At 38.4% G+C, this 21,680-nt stretch overlaps 1 protein-coding gene across 3 annotated transcripts in view; it reads left to right on the top strand.

The window, feature by feature from the left end:
• The window catches only part of COP1 (COP1 E3 ubiquitin ligase), a 109,595-nt gene that overhangs the window by 57,958 nt on the left and 29,957 nt on the right, over positions 1-21,680 (top strand). For all 3 annotated transcript variants that reach the window (XM_054711489.1, XM_028152057.2, XM_028152056.2), the window contains exons 12-15: positions 1,960-2,103; positions 5,476-5,584; positions 5,949-6,030; positions 7,362-7,478. In XM_054711489.1, the coding sequence (XP_054567464.1) occupies positions 1,960-2,103; positions 5,476-5,584; positions 5,949-6,030; positions 7,362-7,478 (452 nt within the window). The remainder of the gene's footprint in view (positions 1-1,959; positions 2,104-5,475; positions 5,585-5,948; positions 6,031-7,361; positions 7,479-21,680) is intronic.

Genomic DNA, 21,680 nt, shown 5'->3' with positions numbered 1-21,680 from the left:
ACCTGTTGATATATTTGGTAAATCCAAGTGATATTCCTCTGGTTTTAAATAAGACTGTTACTTCTAGACTGCATTTTTTAACCATTCAGAGCCCATTTACCTTCTTTCAGAGAGGCTTCCTTGACCTCAGGGAAGCCTGCTCTTCCACTTACTCTGTTGCCTTCCTGTATGTGTCAAAGCCTGTGAAGACCAATTCAAGTCTCAAGTCCTCCATCCCGTTGGTCGCCAACCAGTGGTCTGAGGTGAGGTCCAAAAGGTTGGCAACCACTGGTTTAAGGAAACCTTTGGAGCAGCGGTCGCCAGCCGGTGGTCTGCAGACCACTGTTGGTCCGTGAGGTCCGAAAGGTTGGCAACCGCTGCTCCACCTGATTATCCAACCAGGAGGAAGTTTGCCCCAAGGTGTCCCTTCAAAGGGAAGGACAAAGAGTGTCCTGGAGCAGTCCTGCAATGACTAAAAACTCAATACTGTATTTGCAGAAGGATTTAAGTTGATGAAGTACTGTCACATTATCTTTGTTGGGCCACCCACCCACCCTAGGAGGAAGGTAAAGTCATTCAGTAATGAAGTAATATCACCACCCACATTTTGCAGGATGAGAATACAAACTAAAAAAGCTATTAAGAGCCCTGTCTGGTGTCACATAACTAATAAATGGTACAGATCTCCAGAGAGCCTTGAACTTGAGCTTTATCTTGCAGGCAGACAGCCAGATCATCAGCTCAGATAGAAAGGGAAGAAGCTGGCCTAATGCCAGCTCCTTTCCCAGGGTCCAGTGCCTCTGATATTGGGATTATGCCATAGTTTTGGTAGGAAAGCCACAGTTTTGGATGTCCTCTCGGCCATCTGTTATGCAGTCATTTTTGTTGGGGTTCACCATCCACTATCAATCTGCTCCGATCAGCTTCATCTCATCCATCTTGTGGCATCCTTGTTTGGTTTTGGTATTGAGTAATGCTGGCCTCATAAAATGAGTTTGGAAAAGTTTGGAAGAGTTCCCTTCTATTCTAATTTTTAAAGAATTTGAGAAGGATTGGTATTAATTCTTCTTTGAATGTTTGGTAGAATCTACCAGTGAAGCCATCTGATCCTGGACTTTGTTGGGAGGATTTTTGTTTGTTTGTTTTGTGGGTTTGTTTATTTTTTAAAAGATACTTTTATTGATTTCAGAGAGGAAGGGAATGGGAAAGAGAAAGAGAAACATCAATGATGAGAGAGAATCATTGGTCGGCTGCCTCCTGCATGCCCTGCACTTGGGATCAAACCCGCAACCCAGGCATGTGCCTGACTGGGAATCGAACCGTGACGACCTGGTTCACAGGTTGCTGCTGAACCACTGGCCAAGATGGCTGGCCTATAATGATAATTTAATGATTCAACTTTTATGTGTATTTTATCCCTTTATCACCACCCCTCCCTTAACTGCTTCAGTAATTCCTCTGGTATACTAATTTATTTATTTATTAAACTGACATTAAATAGTGTGAAATTCTATCTTCTCCACAAAATGGTGGGAAGAAGAATAGCTAGAACTTACAGAAAATATTACTTGATAATTTTCTTTTTACTAATTTTTAATATTGCAAACCATTTAAACTTTCCTCACTACTTTTATAGCATAACTTGCTAGCCTTGACAGTTGGGTAGGTTGTATTATGGTTACTAAAACAAATGAAAAAGTAGCCCAAGTTTCTACTAACAAAAGAACCATCTATAAACAGAATTGTGTAGCTATGCGCATTTCACCACCACTTGTAATTTGATGTCTTGATTATGATTTAATCTGGACATAGGGCCTGGTGCAATCTGAGGGCCTTTCAAATAGATCTCTTATCATTGTAGACAGAATCACTTCAGGAATAGAATAAACCAAATTCTGAATAGTTATCATTATAAATGTCACAAGTATAGATAAATAGTCTTACTGACCACATATATACGTGGTTTTTTCCCCCCCTCAGTATTGAATTTGACCGGGATTGTGACTATTTTGCAATTGCTGGGGTTACAAAGAAGATTAAAGTCTATGAATATGGCACAGTCATTCAGGATGCGGTGGATATTCATTACCCTGAAAATGAAATGACCTGCAATTCCAAAATCAGGTATCTACATTATTTTCTTGTCATAATGCAGTTTATATGTAACAATTGGTATCTATAATTAGAATGAATTTGTTATTTTGCTTTTCTAGGAAACTCCTTACTTATTCATGGTGAACACTATAATTGCCTACAGAGGATACATCAGAATATCTTTCTTAATAGATATTGGTTGCTTTCCCTCTATAGTTATTGCTTTTCAGTTTGTCAAATGAAAGCTATTTTTCTTTCACTTAATCAAGTAAAGGTCTTTGTTGTAGATGGCCTTTCATGAGGTATTGAATAAAGGATTACTGTAGCCTATGAATATGTCTGAATGTCAGGAATTTTTCCCCTAGCATACACATTTCTAAATATTATAATGTTTTATAGTTTTAAGAATTCTTTTCATAAGAACATTCTGCTTCTTTTCATTGAGAGCATAATAGTTAAGTTTCCTGTACTAGGAGTTAAGAGTTCATAATGAGTATGGTAAAATACTGCATTTTTAACAGTATTCAAACTTGGGATACTGTTCAAAATTGAGGAACTAGGCACAATTTCTGATTTGCAACCCAAAAATTTTAGAGGAGTCCTGGAATCTGCATTTTAAAAATAAGCTTCCTAAGCTGGTTTCATGGGCACTGGCTTAAAGGGGGATGATATAAGGAAATCATCTAATAATAAATTATTTAGTACTTTGAACATTTCCCAGTCATCCTTGTACCTTTTTATTTGAATGAATGACATATATAGTATATGTATGTTTAATAATGTTAATTATATAGCAAGTATTACAGTCTTTATATAATTACTAGAGGCCCAGTGCACGAAATTCGTGCACGGGGGGAGAGGGTGTCCCTCAGACCAGCCTGCACCCTCTCCAATCTGGGACCCCTCGAGGGATGTCCCACTGGGATCGGGTCTAAATGGGCAGTCGGACATCCCTCTCACAATCCAGGACTGCTGGCTCCCAACTGCTCACCTGCCTGCCTTCCTGATTGCCCCTAACCACTTCTGACTGCCAACCTGATCACCCCCTAACCACTCCCCTGCCAGCCTGATTGATGTCTGACTGCTCCCCTGCCAGTCTGTTTGCCCCTAACTTCCCTCCTCTGCCGGCCTGGTCACCCCTAACTGCCCTCCCCTGCAGGCTTGATTGCCCCCAATTGCCCTCCCTTGCAGGCCTGGTCCCTCCCAACTGCCCTCCCCTGCTGGCCATCTTGTGGTGGCCATCTTGTGTCCACATGGGGGCAGGATCTTTGACCACATGGGGGCAGCCATCTTGTGTGTTGGAGTGATGGTCAATCTGCATATTACTCTTTTATTAGATAGGTTGGAGGCCTGGTGCATGGGTGGGGGCCAGCTGGTTTGCCCTGAAGGGTGTCCCGGATCAGGGTGGGGGTTCCCTTGGGGTGTGGGGCGGCCTGGGTGAGGGGCCTGTGGTGGTTTGCAGGCCAGCCATGCCCCACGGCAAACCAAGTGGATGCCCTGGTATCTGGGATTTATTTATCTTCTACAATTGAAACTTTGTAGCTTGGCGTGGAGCCAAGCCTTCTGCTTGCTCTGTGGCAGGAGCCATTTCTGTTGGGATTTATTTATCTTCTATAATTGAATCTTTGTAGCCTTAAGCGGAGGCCTGGGCCAGCCAGGGTGTGCGGAAAGCTTGGCTTCCTCCATCGCCGGGGAATCCCAAGCCTCCCTCCTGCTCGCTCTGTGGCCGCAGCCATCTTGGTTGGGTTAATTTGCATACTCACTCCTGATTGGCTGGTGGGTGTGGCTGGTGGGTATAGTGGGGTGATGGTTAATTTGCATATTACTCTTTTATTAGATAGGATAGCTTTATTTTTTGTTTCCTAATTCATTCATAAAAATGGTAGACTCATAATTTGTGAGCCTGCTCATTTATCAATGGCACTTATTGAGAATCCATTATAGTTTTTGTCCTAAGTCCAACATGAGTAAGACATAATTTTATTGAATTCTTCTTACACGGCAGACATTGTCTTAAGTGCTTTGTCTTAGCAGACCAATGAGATAGTTACCTTTATTGCCCTATTTTATATACAAGGAGGCTGAAGCACAGAAAAGTTAATGAACTTGTTTCAGATTGCACAGCTAGGGTTTGAAGGCACCAGGATAAAAACAGGTAGTTTGGTTCTAGAGTCTGTGCTCTTAACCATTTCGTGTTCTTCATTTATAACATGAAGAACAAAGAGTAATACCTATTTTATTAGCTTGTACTTTAAATAAATGCACATAATGCACTCAGTACAATACTTGGCCCATCTCAAGAATTCATATTAAATGTGACTGTATTGAAAATGTGGGTTAGAGAGTTTACCCTTTCTTGACACGTAAAAATATGGCAATACTTTCGGTACCTTGGAGTAAATGGAGGATGATTTTCAAGACAGGATGCCATGGGCTTGGGACTGAAAGAATCAAGATTTAAGCATGCCTAAAAACAATTTGGAGCATGGCAATAGTGAAGTGAAGTAAATTACCCAAAGTCACAGCTAGTCAGTGGCAGATCTGGAATTTGAGCTCAGGTCTATCTGAATCAAATTTAACTCTTAACTGTTCCATGTAATTTCACTCAGAAATTCAAGTAAGTATATTTAAACATGCAAATTAATTCTTCCAATCTCTGAGATTTAGCATGAATGAAACTAGTAGAGAGCAAAAGATTTTATTATGTTCATATGCTTGGAAGTCATTTAGGCTAATTGCTTTCAAAGTGGCTTCTTCCTTAATATACTATTTGCTTTATTACTCTATGCATGATTCACATCTGTGTCTCACCAAAAATATACATTTTTAGATGTTGCATTTTCAATTTTGGAGTGACTGAGAATAGCAGAAAACATAAATGTTAAAAGTTTAATTCTCATTGTTAAATGCTTTTGATTGGATTTTCAGCCACAAGATTCTGTTGATTTAGATTTTTTTGAGATATAAACTGAAACTTAAATTTAAAGTAGTTTATTTGCTTTTATGATTTGGCACAACTGGGTTCAGGGACCTAAACAATTTGATTAGATCTCTGCTATTCTGGCATGCTTTGTGCCCCCTTGGCCTCTATTATCTTCACCCATAGGCATACTTTCTCATGTATCCAAGATGGCCAGTGGCAGCTTTAGGTTCATATTCATCTTTCAGGTAGTGATAAGAGTGCAAAATAGTATGGGTCATTACTTGGTAGTTTCAATAGAAAAATATGGGAAATACTTGATATCTTTCTTTCCCAGATGTGTTATGAGCAGAAAAATGATGGTGAACTTATGTAGAACATTTCAAAAGGGTTCTAATCTTTCTGGACATATCAAAATCTTTTATCTCTATTGTTAATTACTTTTACATAAAGTACAGCTTAAATATATTGCTTTTTTTCAGCTGTATCAGTTGGAGTAGTTACCATAAGAACCTGTTAGCAAGCAGTGATTATGAAGGCACCGTCATCCTATGGGATGGATTCACAGGACAGAGGTCAAAGGTCTATCAGGTAATTAAGAATACTAATTTGTCTTGAGAATCAAATTTTTACTTTCTTAATAATTATAAAGCTTCATATGCTTCATAATTTAAAGGCACTATTTAGTATTTTTTTATACCTATGTAATACTAAATCATGCTTTTAAAAGCATTTTCTTAGACTTTTGCATTTGTAGAATGTATCACATTTTAGTAAATGTATATTATATATAAAAAGTTTGAAAACTACTTTGCATCTCTTTTGTTTTCATAGCCTGTTCTCTCTCCCTCCCACAATAGCAATAAATTGTTATCAAGTTTGTTGTTGTTTTTGCTGTATTTATTTTAAGATCTATATTCTGTCTGAGACTACTTTGTCTTCCTTCTACAACCAGGAGCATGAGAAGAGGTGTTGGAGTGTTGACTTTAATTTGATGGATCCTAAACTCTTGGCTTCAGGTTCTGATGATGCAAAAGGTACTATTTGAATCACCTTTCTTTCCCTCCCACCCCCTTTATTCCTTTTACTATCAGAAATACAGATATTTATTGAAATTTATAGAAATCTTTTGTGATTACTGATTGTTCCAAAAATAACTGAACTCCAAAAATCTATATCTCTTTTGAAATGAAAGAAAAAGGGATATACTACATCTTCATTATTATATTTTCTGGATACATGCCACATGGTGACATTTTTGTAACCAATTCCTTTTATATACCATTGAAGGAACTTTTTTTCTGACACATTTAGACATCTTAGCATTCTGAATTATATTAAATTTCCAGTGTATGCTAAAATATTTGAGTACAGTTAATCATGTTTCAAGGCAAAAATTCTACATCTCTTTCTGACAGTTTAATCGACCTCTCGTACTTTTTCTTGTATATTTATCTTTATTATCTTTTTTCTGTTATCCATACTGTCCTGTTTGGCCTGGTTTTTCTCCCCATTAGATTTATAAAATCATATTAACAGTTATATTATCTTAGAGTTAGAAGCCTTAATTTCTTTGTGTGTTTTTTTCCCCTTTTTTCCTACATGTAGTTTCTAGAAATGGTAGTTGTTGGGACCATTTTTACTTTTTTTTTCATTTCTGTTTATAAATTACTGTATTAGTATTCCTAAAAAGAGTCTAAAATTTTACTATGCCTCCATTCTTAATACAGGTTTTCAACCCTAAATGCACATAGGAATCACCCAGAGAGCTTTTTAAAAAACACTAATACGTGGACCTACCTCATCTGGGTATTGTCCTGGATGGGATATTGAGACCAATCAAAAGATGGATGGGAAGGTTTTGTTTCTGTTATTATTAATGTTTGTTATTAATTCTATTATGCAACCAGCATTGTGACCTATATCCTGAAAATATATTTTGTGTATGTATTCTGGTGTCTACTAAGACATTTTTGTTTAAAAATAACAAGATGGTTGCTATGGTACCTCATAGACAACAGCTCACCTTTCTGCTTGTGCTTTCATATCTGACCTGCTCTGATCAGCCAGCTTTCTTTTTTTCTCCCCATCATTACAAATCTCAGTATATATCACTGGAATGAACTTAGTTATAGGATCATGTTACCACTTATTTTACATTGAATATGTGTTTGTTTTCTGACTTTGAAACTAAGCTCTCTTGGTTTCAATATACTGTTCTATTATTAAGTTGTTTAAAATTTTTGGTCCTAGTAAATCAGACTACTTTAGATTAACTAAAAAAAAACACACGGCTGTTTCTAGGTTACAGAAGCATTTGCTAATGATTATTTATTTTTTCTTTGTTTTTATTTTCCTTTATTCTTAGTGAAGCTGTGGTCTACCAACCTAGACAATTCAGTGGCAAGCATTGAGGCAAAGGCTAATGTGTGCTGTGTTAAATTTAGCCCCTCTTCTAGATACCATTTGGCTTTCGGCTGTGCAGGTAAGAAATACAAGCAGATTTGTCTTCTTTTGATGTTGGTTGAGTATCATGTCTAAGATAAAAGGGCGTTTTAAAAATGAGAAACTTTCTTTATAGGTTTAAATTGTGTTTTCATTGTTAAACTCTAAATTAGAAGTATGCATTATGCCATCATTACTCATTTGTTGCTGTACCTTCATAATGATGTTTAAACCATTCAGTTATGTTGTATATTGTATATTGAATTTTTTTCTTATAGGAAACCAATTAATTAGTTCAACAGTTACTTATTGAGTGTCTCCTATGCACAAATTACCTATATAAGCACAGTGAATAAAACACTTGTATCTTGGAGTGCTTGCTAACATAGTAAATATAAATGTTTGTTATTTTAATAATAGCAAAGAATGTTTTGCTAAAGTATTTTTTTAATTTTAAATCTTTATTGTTCAGATTATTACAGTTGTTCCTCTTTTTTCCCCCCATAGCTCCCCTCCACCCAGTTCCCACCCCACCCCATGCACTTACCCGCCCCCCCTCCCCCACTGTCCTCATCCATAGGTGTATGGTTTTTGTCCAGTCTCTTCCCGCACTCCCACACCCCATTCTCCCCAAGGATTGTCAGTCCAATCCCTTTCTATGCCCCTGATTCTATTATATTCACCAGATTATTCTGTTCATCAGATTTTTTATTCACTTGATTTTTAGATTCACTTGTTGATATGTATATGTTGTTCATAATTTTTATCTTTACCTTTTTCTTCTTCATCCTCTTCATAAAGAATACTTTTCAGCATTTCATATAATACTGGTTTGGTGGAGAACTCCTTTAGCTTTCTCTTATCTGTGAAGCTCTTTATCTGACCTTCAATTCTGAATGATAGCTTTGCTGGGTAGAGTAATCTTGGTCGTAGGTTCTTGCTGTTCATCACTTTGAATATTTCTTGCCACTCCCATCTGGCCTGCATAGTTTCTGTTGAGAAATCAGCTGACAATCGTATGGATGCTCCCTTGTAGGTAACTAACTGTTTTTCTCTTGCTGCTTTTAATATTCTCTCTTTGTCTTTTGCTCTTGGCATTTTAATTATGATGTGTCTTGTTGTGGTCCTCTTTGGATTCCTTTTGTTTGGGGTTCTGTGCGCTTCCTGGACTTATAAGACTTTCTTTCACCAGGTAGGGGAAGTTTTCTGTCATTATTTCTTCAAATAGGTTTTCAGTATCTTGCTCTCTCTCTTCTTCTGGCACCCCATAATTTGATGTTGGTACGCTTGAAATTGTCCCAGAGGCTCCTTACACTATCTTCATATTTTTGGATTCCTTTTTCTTTTTGCTTTTCCAGTTGTGTGTTTTTTGCTTCTTTGTATTTCAAATCTTTGACTTGATTCTTGCATTCCTCTAGTCTGCTGTTGGATCTCTGTATGTTATTCTTTATTTCAGTCAGTGTATGCTTAATTTCTAGTTGGTCCTTTTTCATATCCTCGAGGGACTCGCTAAATTTATCGGCTTTTTCTAGAAAATTCTTGAAAATCCTTTTAACCGTGATTTTGAACTCTACATCCAGTAGTTTGCTTTACTCCATTTCTTTCATTTGTGAACTGTTTCTTTGTCTCCGCATTTTGGCTGCTTCCCTATGTTGATAGGGTGGCTTTGTGTGCCAGGTGTCCTATAGGGCCCAGTGGCTCAGCCTCCTGTTACCTGAGGTGGACACTCTTGGTGCACCCCTTTGTGAGCTGTGTGCACAGTCTTGTAGTTAAGCCTTGATTGTTGTTGGTATCACTGGGAGGAATTGACCTCAAGGCCAAATGGCTGTGAGGATCAGCTCTGTCTACGATGGGAGAACTTCTGTGCAGGAGACACCCTTATGAGGCAAGACTTGCTTCAGTGGGGCTTTGGTGCTCACTGAGTCTGCCCCCTGAGTGTGTCCCTTATGGATCTGAGGAGTTGTAATCTGGATGGTCCTACTCTGACCCCTGGATACACTGGCTCTTGGATCTCCTCTCTTTAGCCTCTGCCTGAGGCCACCCAGCAGGAGGTATGGAGAGATCTGCAGATTCCTCTTCTTTGTTTGGGTTTTGGAGGTGCCCAGATGAGGCCCAGCTGTGAAGCACTGCAAGCTGCTGTGGGGCCTTGGGCCTTCTTTTGAATGTTCTGGGTCTCTCTGACTCAACTGCAGTTTGTTAGGTAAGTTTAGATTTCAAAGGACCAGGCCATTCATATGCAAAAGCCTCTGCACCCAGCTTGGATGGGGCAGAGTCTCAGGGCGGAGCAAACAGCAATGGCTTCCCGTCAGCCCTGCTCTAAGACACCCCCAGGTCTCAGTGTCCCTTGGTAATTGCTGCAAGCACCTCTGAGAGAAAGCCACTCGAGTTTCGCCCACTGCCAGACAGTCCAGTTTCTCCCCGTATGAGTCTGGGTCCCTAGAGTCTCGCCCGGAACTGGAGTTCAGAGCAGTCAGGAGCTTGTGTCTCCCTGTGGATTGAGAAAGCCAGCCGTGTACTCAGTTGCCAGCCCTCTCCGAACACGCGCCTTCGTACCTCTGCACTTTACTTCCGCAGCTCCTGTGAGTCTCAGTGTGCTTTTCTCTTCCCTTTTAGTTGTAGAATTTCCACTCAGCCAGCCTTCCTGTGGTTTGGATGATGTCTGTTTTGTCTTTTAGTTGTAGTTTTAAAGTGGTTGTGCGAGGCAGCAATTTCAGGTGTTTACCATGCCGCCATCTTGGTTTCTCCTGAAGTATTTTTTTTAACTAGGGTGATGGAATGTCTATTTGCCTGGGGCAGTGCAAGTTTATACTTATACCAATATGTTTATTATTACTAGTAAGTTCTTTCATTGTCAGAAGTGTTATGGTGTTTTCAGGTTAATCATGGCATCACTATTAATTACTTTGTCTTCTATATCTGTTTTCTTCCCGTGAATATTTATTAAAAGAGTAAACATTTGCCCTAACTGGTTTGGCTTAGTGGATAGAGAGTTGGCCTGTGGACTTAAGGGTCCCAGGTTCAATTCTGGTCAAGGGCATGTACCTTGGTTGCAGCCACAACCCCAGTAGGGGGTGTGCAGGAGGCAGCTGATCGATGTTTCCCTCTCATCAATGTTTCTAGCTCTCTCTCCCTCTCCCTTCCTCTCTGTAAAAAATCAATAAAATGTATTTAAAAAAAATAAAGAGTAAACATCTGTAGTTTAATTTCTGCATTGTAAAATTTCCTTGGTTCTTTTTTTTAATGATAATATCAGCTTGTTTTTTAAGATTAGCTAACACCATATCACAGTGAGCACAGTTATCACTTTTTAAAAGAGAAAAGCACAGTTTAAATCTTAATTTGTCATTATACCTTTTCCTTATTTCAACTTATTTATTTCACTTGGATACTGACATAATTTCATAGTTAAATTAAAGAAGGATATGGACTAACATCTATGTGTGGGTAGAATTCCCTATTTTTATTATGTAGAACTAGATGCCCATTGCACGAAATTTGAGCATGGGGGGGGGGGGGCAGCGTGTCCCTCAGCCCGGCCTGCACCCTCTCCAATCTGGGACCCCTCGAGATATGTCCGACTGCCCGTTTAGACCCGATCTCAGTGGGATTGGGTCTAAATGGGCAGTCGGACATCCCTCTCACAATCCAGGACTGCTGGCTCTCAACTGCTTGCCTGCCTGCCTTCCTGATTGCCCCTAACCACTTCTGCCTGCCAGCCTGATCATACCCTAACCACTCCCCTGCCAGCCTGATTGATGTCTAACTGCTCCCCTGCCAGCCTGTTTGCCCCTAACTGCCCACCCCTGCTGGCCAGGTCCCCCCAACTGCTCTCCCCTGAAGGCCTGGGTCCCCCCAACTGCCTTTCCCTGCAGACCCGGTCGCCCCCAACTTCCCTCCTCTGCCGGCCTGGTCACCCCTAACTGCCCTCCCCTGCAGGCTTAATCGCCCCAACTGCCCTCCCTTGCAGGCCTGGTCCCTCCCAACTGCCCTCCCCTGCTGGCCATCTTGTGGTGGCCATCTTGTGTCCACATGGGGGCAGGATCTTTGACCACATGGGGGCAGCCATCTTGTGTGTTGGAGTGATGGTCAATCTGCATATTACTCTTTTATTAGATAGGTTGGAGGCCTGGTGCATGGGTGGGGGCCAGCTGGTTTGCCCTGAAGGGTGTCCCGGATCAGGGTGGGGGTTCCCTTGGGGCGTGGGGTGGCCTGGGCGAGGGGCTTGTGGTGGTTTTCAGGCTGGCCACGCCCCCTGGCGACCCAAGCAGAGACCTTGGTATCTGGAATTTATTTACCTCCTGCAATTTAAACTTTGTAGCTTGGAGCGGAGCCAAGCCTCCTGCTCGCTCCATAGTGGCAGACATTTCTGTTGGAGTTTATTATCCTTCTATAATTGAAACTCTGTAGCCTTAAGCGGAGGCCTGGGCTGGCCAGAGTGTGTGGAAAGCTTTGCTTCTTCCATTGCCGGGGGCAACCCTAGCCTATCGCTCTTTCCAGCTCTGTGGCTGCCACCATTTCTGTTTGGATTTGTTTACCTTCTATAATTGAAACTTTGTCGCCTTGAGTGGAGGCTTAGGCTGGAAAGGACAGGCGGAAAGCTTGGCTTCCTCTGTTGCCTGGGAAACCCAAGCCTCCCTCCTGCTCTCTGTGGCTGTAGCCATCTTGGTTGGGTTTATTTGCATACTCACTCATTAGCTGGTGGGCGTGGCTTATGAGTGTAGCAGATTGATGGTTAATTTGCACATTACTCTTTTATTAGGATTTTGTTATTATTTTAAATAAAATATTTTTCATTCCTTATTTTAGGCACTGTTTGCTAAGAGTAAATAAAAATTGTTGGTATTTGGATATTTGTATCATATCAAGGCACTGTGTATATTTATCTTATTAAATCTAGTAGTTTTTTAATAGAATCTTTTCAGTTATCTATTCATAATTGATAGTGGCCAGAGGTGATGTTTGTATTTCTTCTTTTCCAATGATTTATTGCATTCTTCTCTTACAAGGCAGTATTATATCATACTAGTGATAGTTACTTCCCACTTCTATTTAGTTGAGTGCACATTATTATTTTTCTATTTTGGATATCTAATTTTGGAAAATAATCTTACTAAATTCAAATTAATTATTTTACTGTTTCTTAAGAGCAACTTTAGTACTTATCCCTGCCCTGTGAACCTCACAGTACCTTTTCAGCATCAATTGTTATAATCATTTGGTTTAATTTGTTGACATAATGAATTATGCTTATACATTTTCTGATATTCAATTCTGTTTGTTTCTTGAGCTTAATGTGGAATTCTTTTGATAAATTTTTACATTTCATTGCTGACATCTTTACATCTATATCAATAATTAATCTGTAATTCTCTTAACCATTTTTAATATCAGCATTTTACTATTTTCAGTATACAAGTCTTGAACTTCTCTTGTTAAATTTATTTTTAAGTATTTTAGTACTTTTAATCCTTTGTGAATAGAATTGTTTTCTTAATTTAATTTGTAGATTTTTGTTGCTAATGCATGCAATCAGTTTTTGTATATTGATTTTGCATCCTGCAATCTTGCTACTTTTGTATTTTCTCATAGTTTTATTGTGCATTACTTCAGATTTTCTACATTTAGGATAGTATCATCTGTGAACTAAAACCCTTTTACTTCTTTCTTTACTATGTTAATGCCTTTTTGCTTTATTGTATGAGCTAAAAACATAGGTGAGGTGTTGAATGAAATAGCAGAAGGGACTTCCTTTTCTTAGGGAGAAAGAAAGCATTTACTTCTTCACAGTTAAGTGTGATATTAGCTGTAGGTTTTTTTGTAGACACCCTTTATCAACTGAGTAAGTTTCCACATATTACTAGTTTGCTAAGAGTATTTATTATGAATGAATGTTGGATTTTGTGAAATGCTTTTTCCTGCCTCCAGTAAGATGATCTTGTGGTTTATGTCCTTTATTGTAATAATATAGCTCCTTTCTTCCTTCCTTCCCTCCCTCCCTCCCTCCCTCCCTCCCTCCCTCCCTCCCTTTTCTTTTCTTCCTTCCTTCCTTCCTTCCTTCCTTCCTTCCTTCCTTCCTTCCTTCCTTCCTTCCTTCCTTCCACCACCCTTATATTTTGGGGAAAAATCTCTCTTGGCCATAGTCTAAGATCCTATTTATAGGTTACTGGATTTGGTTTGCTGTAGCCTTCTTTTTTTATGCTGTTTTCTGGCTTTAATAGCAAAGTACTAATGGCCTCATAGAATGAGTTAGGAAGTGTTTCTTCCTTTGTTTAATGAATGAGTTTGTGAAGGATAGGTATTATTTCACCTTTGTAGACTTTATCAGTGAAACCATCTAGACTTGGACTTTCCTTTGTGTGAAGATTTTACATTTCGAATTCAATTTCTTTACTTCCTGTAGATTTTCTATTTCTTTTTGAAGTTGGTTTTGATAGTTATTGTCTTTCTAGGAATTTATAAACTTAATTTTTTAAATTGTTGGCATAAAGTTATTTATAACATTCTCTTGTAATTCTTTTAATTTCCATAGTGTCAGTTAATGTCACTTTCTTTATTCCTGACTATCATTTGTGTCTTCTCTCTTTTTTCTTGGTCAGTCTAGTTAAAAATCTGTCAGTTTCTTAGGTGTATTTGTATGTGTAGGTAGGGGTATGTATGGATGGAAGGTGCTTCAGGCCAGAACACCACATACGTTCTTACTTGTTGGAAGGGTTGAAGATGTGTAGGCTGAACCTTTTGTAATGACTCTTAGCTCACCATGAGTACCTATAGGCTTAGAGAACTGTTATTTCTTTCTCAGCCATTAGAACTATTGAAATCAAAATGCCCTTGCTGTAATCAAGGGCTCAGAAATCTTTCACTATATCTGCCACAGAGATAGAGACTAGACACTGGAACACTTCAATAGAGAACCTCCACATCTTTACAATGATGCTTGCAACAGAAATATCCAAAGCAGAATGACCACAAAATCTCTACCTTTCAAATCTTACATACTAGTAAATGCATCCCATTGGTGGGACCTAAGTCACATCCAGGAGCATAACTACAAGGGGATCTGAGCAATATAGTTTTTAACTTTCCATCTTCCATAAGCTAAAAATAGCATAAGGTGGTGAGAATGGATGCTGGGTGTCATTGGCCCTAGCCAGCACAGTGAGGTTTGATATGAATTAAAGACTTATTTTTTGGCAATAAAATAGGTTAATACCAGAACAGGCATTAATGAAACCAGTAGGTCTTACTTTACTCACTGCTTTTAATTGTACCTTTCACTTACTGAAATGCCTTTAATCATAAGAAAAATCTTTACTACTAAAAAACAATGACTCTTGTTGAATCATCTTCATTTAGAATTGAAATCTTTTTTAAAATGCAGACTATTATCTAAATGTTTCTTTTTAAATTGTAAAACATCATTCTCTCTAGCTGTATCATTTATTTTACCACTGAGAGCAGTACAAGAATCATATTCACAAGATTGCTTATTAAATACCATTTGTAATGAAGTATTTGACATTAGGAATGGGTTATACATTGTTAAACATTGCTTTTGGAATTATGAGAAATAGATAATTAGTATGTGAGCTACCCACCAATTATATTTTGACTTCCTATTGCAAGGACACTGTGTATCCTGCTTGGGTAGTGATGCATTATGCTAGACTTTCCTGCCTATTTAAACTATCATTTAGATCTTATACTTCGATTTCATACAATGAATTCATTTCTCTCTGTGCTTTTACTTCATATTTGGCTCTTTCATCTTTTATCATAATATAAAATGATGTCTAGTTTATCTTTTTTGTTGTTGATTTTTTTTTTCTTTTTACTGGAGCTTACACCTTGAAAAGTTTCTCAAGATGGACTAGAAACTCACAAGCATTTCTGTTAAAATCAAATCCTCAGTCATGGTCCCCTTGAAAATAATAGGTTAAAGTACCTTTTTGTGATTAATATTGAGAAAAAGGCTTTATAAGCCATGTAAATTCTATTCCTAAGCCCTGAGATTATTCAAAACGTGCTTTTACAAAAAGAGAGGATAATATTTTCAACATAAGGGTAAAGGTCTTTATTAAGTATCTGTTATCTGTTTATTTTTTATTTTTATTAATATATTTTATTGATTTTTTACAGAGAGGAGGGGAGAGGGAAAGAGAGTTAGAAACATTGATGAGAGAGAAACATCGATCAGCTGCCTCCCGCACACCTCCTACCAGGGAGGGACGTGCCTGCAACCAAGGTACATGCCCTTGACCGGAATCGAACCTGGGACCTTTAAGTTAGCAGGCCGATGCTCTATCCACTGAGCCAAACCGGTCAGGGCTGTTATTTGTTTAACAAGGACATTTAAAAAATATTTTTATTGATTTCAGAGAGTAAGGGAAAGGAAGAGAGAGACAGAAATATCAATAATGAGAGAGAATCATTGATTGGCTGCCTCCTGCACACCCCCTACTGGGGATTGAGCCTGCAATCCAATTATGTGCCTGACAGGGAATTGAACCCTGTGACCTCCTGGTTCATACGTTGACACTCAACCACTGAGGCACATCAGCCTGGCAAGGACATATTCTTATTGTGTAGAAAAAGATAGAAAACCATATTTTCTCCAAAGCCAATTTGGGAGAGCATTGTAAGACTAAAGTAAATAGAACTACTTGCAATCTGTGGCTTTAATAAGATAATTAGAGTTGCTTGCATGCTAACTTGAAGCATCTTATAATTTTTAAAATTATAGTTAGTATAACACAGTGGTCGGCAAACTCATTAGTCAACACAGCCAAATATCAACAGTACAACGATTGAAATTTCTTTTGAGAGCCAAATTTTTTAAACTTAAACTATATAGGTAGGTACATTGTTATTAACTTAATTAGGGTACTACTAATTTTGTGGAAGAGCCACACTGAATGGGCCAAAGAGCTGCATGTGGCTCGCGAGTTGCAGTTTGCCGACCAGGGATATAACAGTTAGGAAATATGGGTGTTTTTAAGGTTATTTTCTTTGAAATAATAATAGTTCTCCCCTCCCCAAATTAGTGATATAAGTCAAAGATAAAATTAGTATTACTCTGTTTCAGAAGTGACATTTATGTTAACAGCATATTCTCTGGGACGAAATAATGTTCCTAGAACAAATAAACAGGAATTCTGAAATATTCTATTTAACTGTGTTATCAGTAAACATTTTTAGCTTTGGTTACTGTGAACTCTGTTATTCTCACTAATCAGGTCACATACATAAGCACCATTTATTTTCCCATTTTTCATACTTTCTAGTTGTGATTTGGCATTTGATGATTCTTAGTCTTCAAAATAAAAAACAAAACCTTTTAAGGGTTTGGGAGGATTTATTAATTTATTTTCCTTACTTGAACACTTTTTGGAAGCTTCTCATTTCCTAAATAATAAATACAGATTATATTGCTTTCTGTACTAGGCCTTTCCTGATCAGCTTCAATATTCCTTATATGTTACTCATGTTGTTTATTTTTGAACATATTCAGTCAAAATAATTTTTATAAAGGTTCTTCATTCTCAGTAAAGCTATCTGGGCTATTTTACATTTGTGGCTTAAAAATATTATCTACATTTGAAATTGTTTATATTTAATTAAACAAATAGTATAAGATTATGTCCTCATTCTCAACTTTCATTTGTTACAAAGTGTAAATTCCCCTTGATCAAACATTATTATTATTTTTTTAATGAATCTTTATTGTTCAGATTACAATTGTTTCTCCTTTTTCCCCACATATCTCCCCACCACCCAGTTCCCACCCCCCTCTGCCCTTATCTCCCCCTCTCCCCCCCACTGTCCTTATCCATAGGTGTATGATTTTTGTCCAGTCTCTTCCCATACTCCCCACACAGACACCCCTTTCCCCCTGAGAATTATCAATCCACTCCCATTCTAGGCCTCTGATTCTATTAAGTTCACCAGTTTATTCTGTTCCTCAGATTTTTAATTCACTTGACTTTTAGATTCACTTGTTGATAGATATGTATTTGTTGTTCATAATTTTTATCTTTCTTCTTCTTTTTCCTCTTTTTAAAGAATACCTTTCAGCATTTCATATAATGCTGGTTTGGTGGTGATGAACTCCTTTAGCTTTTGCTTATCTGTGAAGCTCTTTATCTGCCCTTCAATTCTGAATGATAGCTTTGCTGGGTAGAGTAGTCTTGGTTGTAGGTTCCTGCTATTCATCACTTTGAATATTTCTTGCCACTCCCGTCTGGCCTGCATGGTTTCTGTTGAGAAATTAGCTGATAATCGTATGAGAGCTCCCTTGTAGGTAACAAACTGTTTTTCTCTTGCTGCTTGTAAGATTCTCTCTTTGTCTTTTGCTCTTGGCATTTTAATTATGATGTGTCTTGGTGTGGTCCTCTTTGGATTCCTTTTGTTTGGGGTTCTGTGTGCTTCCTGGACTTGTAAGTCTATTTCTTTCATCAGGTGGGGGAAGTTTTCGTTCATTATTTCTTCAAATAGGTTTTCAGCATCTTGCTCTCTCTCTTCTTCTGGTACCCCCATAATTCTGATGTTGGTTCGCTTGAAGTTGTCCCAGAGGCTTCTTACACTTATCTTCAACTTTCTGAATTCTCTTCTCTTCATGCTTCTCTGGAGGAGTGTCCTTGGCCTCTTTGTATTCCAAATCTTTGAGTTGATTCTTGCAATCCTCTAGTCTGCTTTTGGGTCTCTGTATAATATTTTTTATCTCAGTCAGTGTATGTTTAATTTCTAGTTGGTCCTCATGGAATTTATCGGCCTTTTCCATGAAATTCTTGAAAAACCTTATAACCGTGGTTTTGAACTCTATGTCCAGTCGCTTGTTCTCCTCCATTTCTTTGGTTTGGGATCTGTTTCCTTGCCTTCTCATTTTCGCTGCTTCCCTGAGTTGGTAGGGTAGCTTTGTGTACTAGGTGTCCTATTGGTTTAACGGGTCAGCCTCCCAGTTACTTGAGGTGGACACTCTTGGTGTACCCTTGTGTACTGTGTGTCCCCCAGCAGGAGCTACAGCAAGGACTAGTTTTCTCCTCCTTTGCTTGGGCGGATTTGGAGCAGTCTGACTAGAGCTACAGTTAATTTGGTTGAGCTGTCCCAGAACAGGCCATTTATATGCAAAAGCCGCTGTGTGGAGCCTGGGCGGGTTTGTAGAATGTGCGGGGTTGGGTCTCAGGGCTGGGTGGGGTCTCAGGGTGTCACTAGGCTGGGGCGTGGCCAACGGCGATGGCTGCCGTCAGCCGTCTCTGCCTTTCTACGTTTCCAAGTCCCTGCGCCCCGCGCTCCAGCGCAGTAAACAATGATTGCTGGGCACACCACTGCAAAAAAGTCACTCTCACTTTCCGACCCGATGGCCGAGAGTCCAGCTTCTCCCCGTAGGTGTCTGGGTCCCCCGAGTGTCCCCAGAAACTGGATTTCAGAGTGATCGGGAGCTTGTCTCCCTGCGGGTTGAAGAAAAGCCTCGCACCCAACCGCCCGCCGCCGGCCCGATTCGCGTGCCTCCGTACCTCAGCTTTTCAGCGTTTGTGCTCCTTTCTCTTCTTAGCTGTATATCTTCCACTCAGCCAGCTTTCCCGTGGTTCTGGGTGGTAGATGTTTTGTCTTTTAGTTGTATTTTTGAAATTGTTGTGTGAGGCAGCAGATTAGTTGTTTAACTATGCCGCCATCTTGGTTCCTCCCCTGATCAAACATTATTAAACTACCTTCTCAAAGGCACTACTGTTAATAGTTTTACAGGTGTCTTTCCATAAATACATAGCATTTCTTGAGGAGGAGGCCAATAAGTATTTTTCTTTATTTAGAAATATATATGATATTAAATCAGGGTGCATTCTAAAAGATGAACATCTACACTATACAAAACACACACAAATTTAGAATATTTTAGACCTCTAAAGTCAGTTTATGGACTACCTCCTACTCTCTTCCTTGTTCTCCCAACATCCCTGTCACCAATATATAATTAGATCCTTTCAGGTTGAAAACCTGGTGTTTAGTTTAAGGATCTATGACACCTAATTTAATTTACGATACAGAGTTAACATGGAGAAACTTGAGTAAGGTGGATATGTAATTGCTCAGGGTGACTTTTGCTATATTTTCCTGTCTTATCTAAGTAATGGGAAGCATTTTCGATGTGTTAAGTTTATAAATCTGCCTTGTCTTTTACTAGTATGCAGCAGTTGCCAGTGGATATGATGTCTTTTCCTTCACATTTAAATGAATTGAATGTCTGAATATTTAATAAATCTTGATTAATGTCACAACATTCATGAACATGTGTTTCAGTTATCTATACTACATAGATAATGAGGGTGTATGAGTGTGAAGGACATTTTATTTTCAAGTTTCCATGTAATTTGAGTAGACTTAAATGGAAGTGGTGAGCATAAAGCCAGTATTCATGATACAAATTATTCTATTCCTTTGTAATAAATAAAATATATTTTTAGAGTGCTAGAATCTAAAAACAACTTTGAAGCACCCAGTAAATCTCTCATCTATTTATGTCAGTCTTGCCTTCCAGCCTGTAATTAGCTCTCTAGCTAGATCTTTTAAAAAATGAGCTTCACAAGAATTTTATATTTATATTAAGTGCAGAGATATTTTAAAGTTAGGCATCTTTTACTCAACTGTTACCAAAACTGAGTAATCACTACAAACTTTTGGAAAATATGCAATACATGATACGATGTCAAGGGAAACCATTAAAATAATAGAACCAAAGTACAAAATTCAAACTATTATTAGGGTAAGGGGGAAGGAGTACAATATTTGGCTAATCCAAAAGCAAGCATGGAAGGGAAGGTGGGGAAACATAGAAAACTGGGGGTAATTAAAAAAAAGAAATAAGCTCATAGATAGAAATTCAAATATACCTAATTATAGTAAATGGAAATGGATTTAATGGGTCCAAATATTATAAAAGTAGGGATTAACCAGGCTAGTTAAAAATGTTCAGAATGCAATATTGTACTCTTTATAAGAGACACATTTAAACAAGGATAAGGGAAAAGTAAATAAAAAGTTTTATTGGGTGCAGTAGTAGATACCTGACAAAGATTATATTGCATAGGAATTTGGAAAGTATGGCATTTTTAGACAATTGGTATGGGAAAACGACAGTGTAATTCTACCTCATGAAATACACAGAACCAATTCCAGGTGATCAAATGACCTAAATGTGAGCAGCAAAACTATAAACTGTTTATAAGACAACATAAGAAAGAATATCTTCACAATCTTGTTGCAGGGAATGCCTTTAGATACAAGAACTGTAAACTTTGCCCTAACCGGTTTGGCTCAGTGGATAGGTCCCAGGTTCGATTCCCGTCAAGGGCATGTACCTGGGTTGTGGGCACATCTCCAGTAGGAGGTGTGCAGGAGGCAGCTGACCAGTGTTTCTAACTCTCTCCCTCTCCCTTCCTCTCTGTAAAAAAATCAATAAAATATGTTTAAAGAAAAAACAACTGTAAACTTTAAGTGAAAGGTGGGTAAATTTGGCTATTATAAAATATAATACTTTTGTTCGGCAAATAACACCTGAAATAAATAATTTTTAAAAAGTCATTAATTGGGGTGAGATATTTAGGACACATATTCAGAATATATAAAGAACTCTTTCAAGTAAATAAGAAAATAATAAATATGCTCTGCAGCCTTATTAATCAAAGTGTAGTCTGCCCAGTGGAACAACGTGAGAGCCGAGAAATAAACCCAAAACCATCATGTATTATAAAATGGTACAGTCAACAGTTTGTCAGTTTCTTTAAAAGTTAAACACAAAATTATTACATTTCCCAGTAATTACATTTTATAGGTATCTCCTCAAGACCTGAATACATGTCCACAGAAAGAGTTGAATGTGATTGTTCATAGCAGCATTATGCATGATAATCATAAAAAAAGGGAAGCAAATATCTATCTACTCGTAAGTGGATAGACAAAATTGGTATATCCATACAGTGGATACTCTTCCACAATAAAAATGAACGAACTGCTGACACATGTTAAACATGGATGAACTTAAAATACATTATGTGAAGTGTAAGAAACCATGCAGGGAACCACGTATTATAATGATTCCATTTATATAAATTGTCCAGAAAAAGCAAATTTATGGATATGTAGATATAGTGATTACCTAGGGCCGTAGTCGGCAAACTGCGGCTCGCGAGCCACATGCGGCTCTTTGGCCCCTTGTGTGTGACTCTTCCACAAAATACCACAGCCTGGGCGA

This window comes from Eptesicus fuscus, chromosome 22 (genome assembly GCF_027574615.1).
Source record: "Eptesicus fuscus isolate TK198812 chromosome 22, DD_ASM_mEF_20220401, whole genome shotgun sequence".
Taxonomy (NCBI): Eukaryota; Metazoa; Chordata; class Mammalia; order Chiroptera; family Vespertilionidae; genus Eptesicus; species Eptesicus fuscus.
The sequence above is the reverse complement of the archived record's forward strand: the minus strand, read 5'-3'. Positions and strand labels throughout refer to the sequence as shown.